Source organism: Aptenodytes forsteri, unplaced genomic scaffold, assembly GCF_000699145.1.
Source record: "Aptenodytes forsteri isolate BGI_AS27 unplaced genomic scaffold, ASM69914v1 Scaffold139, whole genome shotgun sequence".
NCBI lineage: Eukaryota > Metazoa > Chordata > Aves > Sphenisciformes > Spheniscidae > Aptenodytes > Aptenodytes forsteri.
In genome coordinates, this window is record NW_008794414.1 from 571,448 (window position 1) to 585,465 (window position 14,018).

A 14,018-nucleotide genomic window follows, 5' to 3' on the forward strand; every position below is an offset into this window, starting at 1 on the left:
AAACAAACAAACAAATCTTCCAAAACAGAGTTCTGCCTCTAAAAGCACTTTCAAGGAGCTTTACAGTTTGTTCTGCTTTTCATCTTTTCAGTCTAAGCTGTTGCCTTATATCTCAGCTGCAAGAAGCTGAGTGTTGATTTATAAGCACACTGTTTTTTGAGGAAAATACAGCAGAGAAGAGCTAGCCTCTAAATCAGGTAAATAAGTCTGTATCAATTCTGCTGTAGAGTGGAAAACAACAATGAAGGCAGTTGTCTTCAAGGTTGCAGTAAGAAAGTATTCTCTTCAGGCAATATAAAAATAAAAATACCATTGCCTGCTGTTTAGTACCTCATTTCTTTTAATTCTGGAATCACACTTGCATTCTCCCTGTAATCCCTCATAGGGTGTTTTTCATGGAGAAATTCACTCTATAATTTCTTAGATGATAAAATGATTAAATACTTCAGGCTCCATTTTGCTTTCTGTGTAGCTTCAGTTTCAAGTTACAATTGAGCTGGATAGTAAGGCATCACAGGGTCAGTACGAGTACAAAGGCTCAGGCTAGGGAAGTCAGCCTTCAGTAGGTTTGCTGTATCCAGCTAAGATAGCTTGTCAATGTGCCAAAGCAAAAACAAACACAATTTTTTTTAGTAGTTGTAACTACTTATTTAAAATACCAGACTCTTAAAAACAGCATTGTTGAACAATAAGGTATAATGTTGCTGAGATATGCATTGATTTTCTTAGGGTTTTTATCACACAGAGCTTGATGCTGATACCAGGGATGGAGATGGAAGCTGCTCACATTCTTCCCTACACCAGATTAGATTTAGAAAAACGTAAAAAGAGTCTATAAACCAGAAACATATTTGTTTTGGACCAATTGAAATGTTTTATATTGATTTTTGACACTATTTGATTTTCTAAGTACGCTTAGCACCTACATCTACAGAAATTTTGAAGCGGTATTTTGTTTTGATGTGAAAAATCATATTTTTCCGTATAAAATGTCAACAGACTTCCTCTAAAGCTGAGAGTCTGTTCAGAATTTTCCTTGTTTAGAAAATAATTTTTATTTAAATGAAGCAACAATTTCAGGCAATAAATAAATCAATGGAAAAAATTCAAAACAATTTATAGTCGACCAACTTATTCCTGAAATGCACTTCTTTGAAGAAGACCAGAATGATTACTCTCATGTCACAACTGTGAGATTGATTCATAGGATATAATCCACAATGGCTAAGAAGGTTATAGATCCCAAAAGAAGTTACGAAAAAGCAAAGGATAAGTTTGCCAAACCATGTGCATAAAAGTTCTTATTTTTCTCTATATGTTAGATGTTTTGACAGTGCTGACAACTATTTTAAAATGTTATTAATGATGTCTTTTGACCTTAGTATATTGTACCTGAACACTCCAAGTTTCAAAGCTGCAGAAGTGGTGGGGCAAGACTGATTTTGATCATTAGTCCCACAGTGGAATGTATCTCAGCTTCTTCCTGTCTGTTTTTCTGCCTTTCAGATAGAGGAATTTCGTAGACTGAGGACACATGTTAAAGGTGCAGAACTTTTAGAAGGCTGTGATGGAATCTTAGGAGATAACTTCAGACCAACTCAGCCACTTAGTGATAGAGTCATCAGGGCTGCATTTCAGTAGCAGAAGAGGAAGAACAACAAAAATAAATCTTTATTCAGGTAAGTAAAAGCTTAGCAGAAAAATCAAAACATTGAAGTAATTTTCATAGGGGAGATTTAGCTGAAGGAGAAAACGCACTGAGTTAATTTTAGCTAATGTTATGATATATTGTCACAATTGTAAATTTTGACACTGTACTGTTTTATTTTATCCTGTGGTATAATAGTTTGGTTACTATTAGGTTCTTTAGTGGCTGGAATCTAATATGCAATGTAATGAATTGAAGTGTTTGTATTGACTTCAGTAGGCAGTGGATCATGCACAGTTAGATCACAGTTACTTCTTGTAGCTTTAAAATTCTCCTGCTGCAGTGAGCAACAGGACAGTGTGCCTAGGTTATGTGGTAGATTGCCCCATTTACTGAGGTTCACTGGTTGATTTCTTACCGTGTTTTTAGAAGACCAGTCATTGGTGAATCTTTCTAGTGTTATCTGTTAAAAAACAGGGTAATAGTTCTGGGAGGAGGCCTTTAATTCTCAAAGGAGGCCTTTTTTTTTTGATCCCTTCTCCCTGCTTTACAATGCTGTTCTTTCCCAACAAGACTGAATCTTGGGCAAAACCAGTGCAGGTACAAGAGGAAACTACTGAACTTCTGTCATGTCTAATTTTTCATATTTCATTTATCAAAGTAGTTGCTTCTTCTTGTCCTCAGTGATTTTTTCAGCCTTCATTGGCTCACAGAGCAAGAATTTAAGGGTGACGTTGGATTCAATGCATAAGAGCTAATACAGATGTGAACCAGCATTATCCCTGCTTCGGTTCAAGACAATTAGTTACCTTGAAAGTAGTGAGTCAAGACACCAACATTTATGGTTGAGTTTGTAATGAGGTGGCCCCACCTTGTTACAAATAGTAAGACACATAATCTGGGAAGTCGTCAAGAAAACAATGAATCTGTTCACTTGCTTTCTTTAATAAGTCCTACTACTTTTTAACATAGTAAAATTTTTCATCTACTATCCTACAATAAACTTCATTTAAATAAGAAAAACATTGGGTACTCCCCATTACCCTATTTTACTGCTAGAATCCATTATATAAAAGCATCAGTTTTTCTATCTGCACATTTCTTCAAAGCCATGTGCTCACAAGAGAACCAATTCATCCAGAGTTTCACCTGGAAGCATGCTGCTGAAATGTTTTTGATATACACTTTTGGGTAAGGACATTTATTTGTACATTAAATGCTTGCCCTATCTAGGTCAATGATGGAACTCCTTAGTTCACTTCAGGCTCTGTTGTGGAGTTAAGCCTCTTCAGAGCATGCTCTGGGCCCAGCCCCCAACTTCATATGAAGTTAACAAATGATCAGGCAGCAGATAACCCTTAAAAGAGATTAATAATTCAGTGCTTCCAAAAATGGATCCATTAAAACGGAGTGGGAAGATTATCCTTCCTCCTGCATGTGACAGAAATTATTACATGGGCTGGGACAGTGGCCAACAATTTCATAGTCTTTCCATATAGCGTAAGCATTCAATATAGTGTATGCATCTAAACATTTTTGAAGTAAGTGTTTATTTGTATTTTATAACCCTATTCAATATCCACATCCTGGAAGTTAAGCAAAGAAAGCAAAACATTGGTCCTTTTATTAGTATTGTTTTCTCATTCCCATACTTAATTTTGGGCACATCCCTAAGCCCAATTCTCAATTACATGGTTCTCTGCAGTCACCAAATGTCGTCACTCTAATCTTGAAATGGATGTTTCAAATTCATCCTGGCTTCTGCCATTTCCCAAAAATTACTTGGGAAAATCATAGCAATATTAAAGTACAATTTTTCTCAGAGAGTGAATAATGCCCTCAGGCCAGTGCAGGTAATTCAAGTCTGTAACAGTGAAATTACTTGACATGCTGAGTTTGAATTTTAAGCATGAAAGAGTTTCCTTTACAATGCTGGAATTGAAATGTAAAAATTTCCCTTTTGCTTTCATGTTTGAAATTTTATTACATTTGTCAATACTTAAAAAGATTTGTTTTAAAGAATAAGATTTATCTTGGCCATGCTTTACAAAATAATCTGCAGTTTTAATTCCCAAATGATGGAATTTTTAATGTAAGATGATAGTCCTCACTGTAGGGCTATGCTAATTATGGACTCTCAAGCACTGAGAAAGAACTGTGACTCCTTGTGTAGCCCACAAGAAATGGCACTTGGCTCTCTACACCTGATTGAACTACTTTTCAGAAATTCATTTGGCCAGGTCTTCCTTTTAGTTTTAGATGCATCAGTCCAAATAGCACTGAACCAATCAAGGGTTCACAGTATATTCTTGCTATTGAGTTTGTCTCTGGGGAGCTGTAAACTACATATATGAAGTATAAAAAGAAATCGTGTGTCTTCGATCACCCTTCTTCTATGCAAAGAGGGAGAAAGGAAAGAAAACCATCCTACCTACTTTGTAGTGATTTCCTCACACAGTTCTCTCCAGGAGGAAGGTGTTGAGGAACAGCTCCTCTCACAGACCTCAGACATCCTCAGAAAAGACACCTTCCCTCATTCATAGGAATGGGTAATGGTCCTTAAGCTAGGACTGCTGACATCGTCTGAATGTTGCTGTGAAGACTCAGTAGCAGATGGGGAGGTAATAGTTTGCAGGGTGGCATCTACGTAGTGATCCAAGAGGGAGCATTTCTTCCTTTCGAAGAGGTGATTACCTTTTATTTTAAAGCTCTGGTATGTCTTGAATATTACAATTACAAACACACTGGTGGACTTCTTTTCTGACACGATGCCCCTCTGTCAAGGCTGCTGGAACTCCTGTCAGTAGAGTTTTCACTATTTTCTTTTATTCCAAGCCAGTGTGGTGCAGCCACTTGAAGAACCTTGAGGAACATTACTTTTCCATGACCTTGTCACTCTGTCAGAGAAAGAAGGAGACAAATGTTTCTGTAAGTGTTGTGTACACAGGAGTAGAAGGAGGTTGCTTGAAAGGTCTAATTAGTTTTGACTGAATCAGAATGCAGGCTCTATGCATGCCATGCTCACAAATCTTCAGGACATCTGCCCTTCAGCCTTGATTGAAACCTTGACAGAACTGAACCCTTTGTGGCTTATGATCAAATGGCATATGTTGATCTTTGATGCAATTTGTGGTAGCTTGTTGAATTGAAGGCAGAGATGACACAAACATGATATATCATGGTGTGTAATCTCAGGTAAATAAATGATTTTTTTTTAAATGCTCCTCTATCATAGGAAAGCCCAGATCTCAAAATACCCCCCTCCAGTTCTAGAACAAAAGTTTAGCCAGGCTCTAAAGGGAGCCTTCAGGCGGACAAAACAGGTAGAACTTTGTAGCTTCACTGCTCTCTTTAATCCAATGGGCTTTAGAATAAGTTTGTTGCTATCTAGTTGGCCTCTTTTGACTCTACTTATCTGCTAAAAACGCATGTCTCCTATAGCCTGGGGTTAATAAGTGTTTGGACTCTGTTATGTGGGTGTTTTTTAAGTACATCCCTTAGAGAACAGCCTTTACATCCTTTCTCTCCTGCAGTTGCCAAAGTTTTCACATATGTTTCCCTTAAAAAAGCCACTTTTTTTTCTTATTTCTAACCTCTTTAAGTCATATGCAGTATGTTGCAGTTGGAAGGTGCCTCTGGAGATATACTAGTCCAGTCCTCTGCTCAAAGCAGCGTTAACTACAGCGGGTTGCTTAGGGCCATGTCCAGCTGGGTTTTGAATATCATAAGGATGAAGACTCCACAACCTCTTTGAGCAATCTGTACCTGTATTTGACCATCCTCGCAGGGAAAAAGTTTTTTCTTAATTGTAAATGGAATTTCCTGTATTTCAATTTGTACCCATTGCCTCTTCTCCTTTCACTGGATACCACTGAAGAGTCTGGTGCCATCTTCTATACTTCTTCTCATGAAGTATTTATACACATTGATAAGATCCCTCTTGAAACCTCTCTTTTTGAGGCTAAACAGTCCCAGCTCTCTCAGCCTATCCTTCTATGACAGGTGCTCCAATCCCTTAATCATCTTTGTGGCCTGTTGCTGGACTCTCTCCAGTATGTCCATGTTTCTTTTGAATTGGGGAACCCAGAACCGGACCCAGTACTCCAGATGTTTCATCAGTGCTGAGCACAAGTGAAGGATCATCTCCCTCCACCTGCTGGCAATGCTTTTCCTAGTGCAGCCCTGCAGAGGGCTGTCGGCCGCCTTTGTTGCATGGGTGCATTACTGGCTCATGTTCAACTTGTTGTTTACCAGGATGCCCAGATTCTTTTCTGAAAGAAAAGAGAGAAAGGATAACATTGTGACTTCCTCAGTCTTACCACTAGTTTTTTTGATACTTCATACTTGACTTAGAGCCCTTGCTATGGGCACCAGGGTATTTCTTGATAATCTCAGGTGATCTTGGAAAAAGATTTGTAATTCCTACTGTTATGCAGCAAAGCTTAACAATGGGGACATGAAACACTACCACTCCTAGAAATCAAATAAGAAAAACCTTAGATCTTCCATTTTATTAAAGGCTATTTTTTTGGCAATTTGAGTCCTGGGCTCACTATTTTTTAAACATGTGAATTGTGAGTATACCAGCAGGCTATTTTATTTTGGGGCTTGCCACCCTGCCTAATGGGTAGGTACTTTTTCAGTAGTGTATTTTTCACTGAAGACAGGATAATTCGTGGTTTCCAATGGATTTATTACCCTCTCTTTAATCCTTGTTGCTTTACATGTAACTGATTCGATAGACATGCCTTTCTCCTCTATTACATCAGTGGAACAGCTTTATCTGTGAATGAGCAAGATGTCTGATTTCAAACACTTGAATATCAACTTGAATTGATAATAATACTGAATTGAGTATGGCATGCCTACATGTCTTCATCCCTTTATAAATCAGGGTGTATAAGCATGATTCCACGCATAGGATAGTTAAATGGCATTTCTCCCATTTACTAAGAGGACGTCAAATAAGTGCCTGGTACAGAAGGCATTGAAATCAATGAGATTCTTTTAGTAGAAGACAGTAAGACCTTGTTCTAAAAAATAACTTGCTAAAGATATATTGAAATAATATTTTCTTTAGAAAGTTTTAAGCTTTAATTTACTTTCTGCTGAGCATAACCAATAAACTAAAGAAGTTAGTCTTCAATGTGTTGCCTCAAAAGTGCATATCCCAGACACAACTTAGTTTATTTTATATCCATAAATGAAGAATTGTCCTCCAATTGTGATGATGGTTTATACCTACTCCATCTACCTATCTACATTACTTCAGTTCTCCTGAACATTTTTTTTGTGACTGATTCAGAAACTCCTGAAAAAGCATCAATTTTTATATATACAAATGCATGTACACATTCATACATACACATACATCTTTGGAAGACCCCAGATTGTCAGTAGCTGCAAGTTTATCTAATGTCCTGTAAATTACGATAGCAGAAACTAATTTGGATTAAGAACCATTCTTAATATAATTACCATTTTCCTAGTTGCACATTCAAGATTAGAGGAAAAAAAGTAAATGACATCATTAAAATATCAAGGTTGTGCTAGGCCTGAGGAACAGGAAGGAGTAATTTAGGGTGGAGGAAGAGAGACTACATGCCTGATACTGCAGAGGCTGTCTGCATGATATTGAGAGGTCTGAGCAGACAAGCAGAAATTGACACAGCATTAGTTTCACCGTAAGGAGAGAGGGCAATGTGGTGACTCTATCCGGTGCTTTTAGTGAGTGGATAGTGCAAATTACTTGCTTTTGAAGCTGCTGAGCTGCTCTTGTGGCAGAAAAACTATGCGGCCCTTTCCATAGGACACTGAACAGGGGATCAGCGTTGCCAGTGGGAATGAGCTAGTACTAAACAGGTAGTGGTGCACTCCCCTCTTTGTGGCATTGCACATTGTATGGTGGCTGTAGATTATAGAATATGAAGGGACATTCAAATACAGAGTGAGCTACGGGGCTGTACTTTGCCTTTGAGAAATGGAAGTAAGATTGGCACGATGCTATGGTCTGTATTTCTTTGCCTAAGCAGATCTCAGTGAACTTTGCATTTGAATGGAGGTTTGCATTACCAATCAATGTGTCTTTACTCTCAGTTTAATAAGTAGCATTTGTAGTTCCTGAAGTTCACAAACAAGTTGCTCTTCAGAAGTTCCAACACTTGGGGATTTTACGCTTTCCTGTTATGTAGATCCAGAGCTGGAGTGAGCTTTCAGCAGCCATGCATCATTAGGCTACTATGACCATTCTTCTCTTTTTCCTGGTTTAAAAAAAAAAGAACACAAAGATTATCAACACTAGTTCTTTAGAAATACAAACACCAGTTTCCTAGATTTGATGAAATACGAGTATTTATGCTGCTTCTCAGCAAGTGATTTTTTGTTGGTCATTGTTTGTCTCCATGAGTTTAGGTTTTGCGCTTAAAAGGTGGTTGGTTTAATTGATAAGTTTCAGTTTTTGAAAGAAACCCAACTTCATGTTATCAACAAAACTGACTATTGTTCTCCTGTTTTTAAAAGCTTATGTATAGTGCCCAACCCTCTGCTGCCACTTCAGAGTACTTGAAAATGTGCTTACATTTGAGTGTGTGACTATAGGACAGAGGGCCAAGCACCTTTGGCTTGTGAGCCACACACCATAATCGGAGACCTACTGGAAACATACCAAAGCTTTTGGAGCATTCAGGGGACCAAGAGCTTCAGGAATGGCTGAAAGATGGTGCCTTTTCAAGTTGCTTCCCGCTACGTCGTGGTAATAGCAGGGGATGGGGTATGCACTGAGATTGTAAGTGAACCCTGTAATGTTAGCCTAACTTGTTTTCCCACTGCTGAGGATTCAAATTAGTGAGTAGCAAAACACTTTTGTTGCTTATGTGACATACTTCTGACACAGGAGCCACAGTTCAGGCGTTTGGTAGCCACGGACAGCCCAAGAGTCATAGACTGGCTACTGCTGTAGTATGAATTTATGCTGTGTCCAGGCCAGAACTTCAGTATAAGGAGTGATCAAGCCCTAAATGAGGAAGAAAACCATTTTGAGTTGTAGCTGTTTCCAGAGTGAGTACCATATTGGAATTATCCTTGTTCAATCCTTTACTGAGCACTTCTTAGAAATACACAAATATTGGTGGAGGAATGGAAAACAGTTGAAATCCCTTAGCATGTGTAGAAGAAGCAAAGAAGAAACAAAATGCTGTGCTTCCTTTTCAAAGCTAAAAAAATCATAAGGTAGCCTAGGAATCAGACCCCTGCTTATGCTTCAAATAAGATACTTCATGCTGACAAGGGCTCCCAAATTTCTTGACCTGTGACTCTCTATCAGCATCACACATTCTTTGCTATCCACAATGCACTGTTATCATCAGCATTTTTATGAAAAGCATTTTGAGAGTATAATTTCCAGCTGCTTACCATAAACCATGTATGGTTTGTACACTGCTACTTGGGAAGTGATAATGTAGCCGGGCGTGCCTGTCATAAAAAACACCCTCACAGCCTGTTTATTGGCAATTTCAACAGAAAAGCTAGAATCTGAATACACGCTGAAACTCTGCCATGTTATTTTCACTTATGGGGAAAATGCTGCAAATTAGTGGTGAGGCAAAATGGTAGGAAGCTTAAATCATCTTTGATAAAACTACACCTGTTTTTTAAAATATAGAGACTCCAGATTAGTGCGTGTGAAATATAGTAATGTAACAGCTCTCAAATGTCAAGGATATTAGAAGGACATACAGGTACATGTGTCTGACCACAGACAGAGAAGAAAGCCTACAATATGCATTCCTCCTTCAACAATGTTATACGTGTTAGGCAGTGGGAGTGCACTCTGTTTTACCTAGATGAGATCACACAGGGAGTTTTAAGCAGAACATTATTACTCCATTGAAACTGAAGATCCAGGTAGTCACAGGTCCTTAATCTTATTGGAATTTGTAATTCTAATTATTTCAGATGGATGAAAACAATGCAATGAAAGTATGCGAACAAACTCTTGCTAAGTAGACAACAGTGTTTTGAAAATAAAGTGCAAACAAAACCAAGCAAGTTATTTGGGATACTGAAAATGTTTTTGCCACTGGTAATTGTCACTCAAGGAAGAGAATACCAGCAGTGACTGTTGTTAGCAATGTTTTATGACTAGCACCACAGTTTATGACAGAGCAGTGCTACAAAGCAAAACTTACTGTAATTTTTAAAAGATTTTTATGCATCCCCAGAGCTCAAGAGAAACAAAGGTACACTTTAGTTAGCTAGATGTTGTTAAATGCCCACAGAACAAGATGTAGACTCAATGAATTGCGACATTTTCATGGAAGGAATGCAAAGTGTTTCAGGAAAGATAAGGAATTCATAAGGTAGTCAGTTCTCTTCTCTGAGACAATCTGAATCCATGCCTGACCATACTTTCAGGTGCTGTTTTTAGGGAGGTATAGCATAATGGTAATGTGTAGTCAGTCTTAAAGTGTTTTTTGCCTTTGATTTTTTTTAAACGCTTAAACTTTTTGGTTTAACCTAGTGTTAAGGAGGAGAAGGCAAGATACTTCTATATGGAAAAAAATAGACACATTGTGTGAGACAATAATGATAAGGAATATGGTGAGACAAAAGAGGTGGAAAAGCTCTCCAGAAAGCAGATTGACTACTTTTAAGTAGCAGAAGAAAGTTTTTGATCTTGTGTAGTTATCTTGACCTAAGGCTGCTGCAGTGGGGTATCTTATTTCCTCCCTATCAGATGGAAAGGCATATTATTGTGGCCATCCTATTTCATTTCTCCATAGTCCGTTTATTTGCACTTTCTCAACACTTTTGGAAGACTTTGAAAAATAATCCTTTTCACTGAAGTTTTCTTATCTTTTAAATGTGTTCTGTCTATTACTATGGGAACATTGGGACCTTTAGTTCTTAAAAATATACCAGCTTGGCCCTGTCTTTGCTCCTGCTGCTGCTTCTTGTTTCTGAAATAAAGTTAGAGTCATGCGTTTATCCCAGTTTTGTACAAGAAAATGTATCCTTCCCGAGGAATCTAAGTACATAAAATTATTATAGGAAAGAATTAGAAATAAATATTGTTGGAAACATAATGATTTTTTTACATTATGAGGTTGATTTCTGAATTTTGATTGACCTTGTTAATATTTCTTTTTTTTTAAACCATGGGTATTGTGATAATAGCTCTCAGATTTCCCAGGTATTTACACTTTACGGCAATGATCCTGAAAGCTTTTCTTTGGGAGTGGTTGCCTGATCGGTAGAGGACTCCACCAGAAGCAGTTGGACTCTCTCTATATATAGGACTCAACCCAAGCAAAGGAAATTTCAAAGGCAGAAATATAATTTAGAAACAAGCAAGGCATCTAGGCAATTTTCTGATTGTAATACATGTGCCCATTTGTACAATTTTAGCTGAAATGTTACATTTCCAAAAACTTTTCGGAAGAGTAAGAGGAGCAGGTATCTTCATATCTACATAAACCTTTAGCCTGAATAGTGTGTTACTTGACTGCATGTATTACGGAACAGTGCTATTAATTTAGCATGGTAGAAAAATTACTCTTAAACAATAAAGGGTAAACATGAATAGCAACACTACCAATATATACAATCAGTCTTTTGTCAGACAATACATTTCTATAACAAACACAACTGAAATCTTCAGACTGGCTTGTAATTAGGCTCCTTTCCAAAAGTAATCCATTAATACAATAGCAGCCCAAATCCCAGTTCAACTTAATTTCACTGACTTTGATTTTTGGACCAAAAGCATTAAGCTTGAACTAGTGAAAAATGTACAAAATGTGCATTCAATTAAGGAGTAATTAGATACTCAATCACCCTTACATCACACTAGGGATTATCCAAGAAAGAAGAGAGATACTACTCACTGCAGTGTATAAAACAGTTTTGTTAATTAGTTTAGCACTAATTGAGATTGAGAAAGTGTCACTGTGTCACAGCGTTAGTTTTCCTACACAGAACCTTAAGAACACAAAGTTTTGGCTTTCTTTTGAGCTTACTCGCTCAGATTTTTCAGTCTAATTCCCAAATCCAGTCTCTTTTGTCCACGCAAGAGGAACCTTTCTGTTCACTTCGGGGAGAGGGTTGGTCCCTGCGTCATCATATCCGTAGCCCACTGAAAAACATGCCAAGAGTTTTTCCCGAGATGGAGAATAACTTCTTATTATTACATGTTTTTTTATGTTACACCTTTATACCAAACCCCAGGAAGAACTGGGAATCCTTTGTGCTATTACATAAAGTGTAACTGTGGCTAAAACCAGCTGCTCTGTGAAGGGCTTACAGCCTCCCTTAGAAGGCAGCTGGTAGAAAGTTCTTCAAGTTGACCATCAAATGGTCCTGCTGCCAGACACCATGACTTTTGGGGGTATTGGATGGTAACCAGGAAGCACATGGAAATCATGGCACAGATTGTCACGTGGGTAGACGCTGACTTCTTAACAGCACTGCTGGTGACTGACAGCCTCTACACTCCTTTCCTCTTTAAAAAGAGTGGGAACTCTCTAGAGATGTGTTGACCCTGCAAGCAATTGTAGCCCCAGGTGACCATTTGCACCCAAACACTTACAGATTTTTTGTGTGTATGTACTGAGCTATAGTTGGCACTAAAATAACCTCAGAAAAAAGTGAGATTATTAGTATGACAGAATGAAATGATTCGGCACTCCCATACCTACCGCTTCCAAACTGAGAGCACTGGGACAACCTGAGCAGCTGATTTAAGCACATGGAAATCATGGCACAGATTGTCACGTGGGTAGACGCTGACTTCTTAACAGCACTGCTGGTGACTGACAGCCTCTACACTCCTTTCCTCTTTAAAAAGAGTGGGAACTCTAGAGATGTGTTGACCCTGCAAGCAATTGTAGCCCCAGGTGACCATTTGCACCCAAACACTTACAGATTTTTTGCGTGTATGTACTGAGCTATAGTTGGCACTAAAATAACCTCAGAAAAAAGTGAGATTATTAGTATGACAGAATGAAATGATTCGGCACTCCCATACCTACCGCTTCCAAACTGAGAGCACTGGGACAACCTGAGCAGCTGATTTCCTAAGGTTATACTGAAGCACACGAATATGTGTTTGCATGAAACCAAGTATTGATTTATCTCTGCTGCTAATGAATATTACTGATATTAGGAGGGAAAAACTGGGTGGTTGCTTTCTATCTCCCGAGCCCACCTGACTCCCATGAGAGCGACGTACTCAGCACTTCACTTGGTACAGCCCCTAAAATGGTACACGGTAAAAAATTCTCTGTGACTAGTGTATTTTCCTTTCTAGTTTACTGCCATGTTCTCCACATTAGAATCAATTACCTGACTGATTCAGAAAGCCAATTGTAAAGCTTTGTTTCAAGTTAATAATTTTACCACTACATTTAACTTTGCGGTTTTATTGCCATTTCCTCCATTGCTAGTAAATCTTCCAGCACTGGCTTTACCCTAAAAGAGAAGAATCAGGACCATTATGTCACTGAAGTATATACCCTGAAACTGCCCCCACCTGCTGTCATGAAATCCCTGCTTTTAGTTTTCCCTGTCTCCCTGGCTGGACATAAACAGTCTTTCAGACCCACTGCGGAGGAATTTCAGTAACATAATTGTTCCATTCTCTTTTCAGAGAGGGGGAAGACAATGCTCCCACAGTGCCCTCGGATGAGAAGTGGAAACTTTTGAAGCTGCTGCTTCAGTTGAACCACAAAGCCTGTATTGTTTGTCTTCATCTAATTCAGCCTTGATAGACAGCTTTGACAGTTGGTCTATCCGCACGGTCCAGTGAAATTCTGGGAATGGGGCTGTACATTAAAAGAAGAAAACACATTAAATCTTCCAATTCACACTGTTAACTATTTTTAAATGGTAATTACCATTGCTTAGATAATTTCTTTGCCATAGCATTCAATAGTGGTCTGTGATCCAAACAGTACCACTTTTAAGCTTGGTATGAATGTTAATATGTAGAAATACTCGTTATTGTTTTGAATGTTAGATTTAATTTTATTCTGTGTCATCTCTTGTGCTGTCAGTAACCATCTTTTCTGTAGAGGGGAGGTGCATTCTATAAAGCTAATAAAAACATTGTTTGTTCACAGAGAGTGTTATGCAGATTCAGAATTGATTTTTGGGCAGAAAGGAACGCTTCTCTGCTAAACCTATGCACTTACCATGGTTAATCTGAATAAAGCTGAACGACTTTTGCATTACTAGGCACTTTACTGAAATAAAGGACAATTTTGAAATAAGGAAAGTTAACCAATATAACAATAAACAGAATCATCTGGATTATTTTCTACTTGGTCAGGCATGGAACTTTGCAAAGAAATGTTCAGTTCAGGCAGAAAATGAT

General features: G+C 38.2%; 1 protein-coding gene across 1 annotated transcript in view; it reads left to right on the forward strand.

The window, feature by feature from the left end:
• CA8 (carbonic anhydrase 8) overlaps window positions 1-13,767 on the forward strand; it is a 71,954-nt gene extending 58,187 nt beyond the window's left edge. Inside the window, exons 8-9 of the mRNA XM_009289359.1 lie at window positions 1,507-1,679; window positions 13,293-13,767. Coding sequence (XP_009287634.1) covers window positions 1,507-1,641 — 135 coding nt within the window. The 3' untranslated portion in view covers window positions 1,642-1,679; window positions 13,293-13,767. The remainder of the gene's footprint in view (window positions 1-1,506; window positions 1,680-13,292) is intronic.
• The last annotated feature ends 251 nt before the right edge of the window (window positions 13,768-14,018 follow it).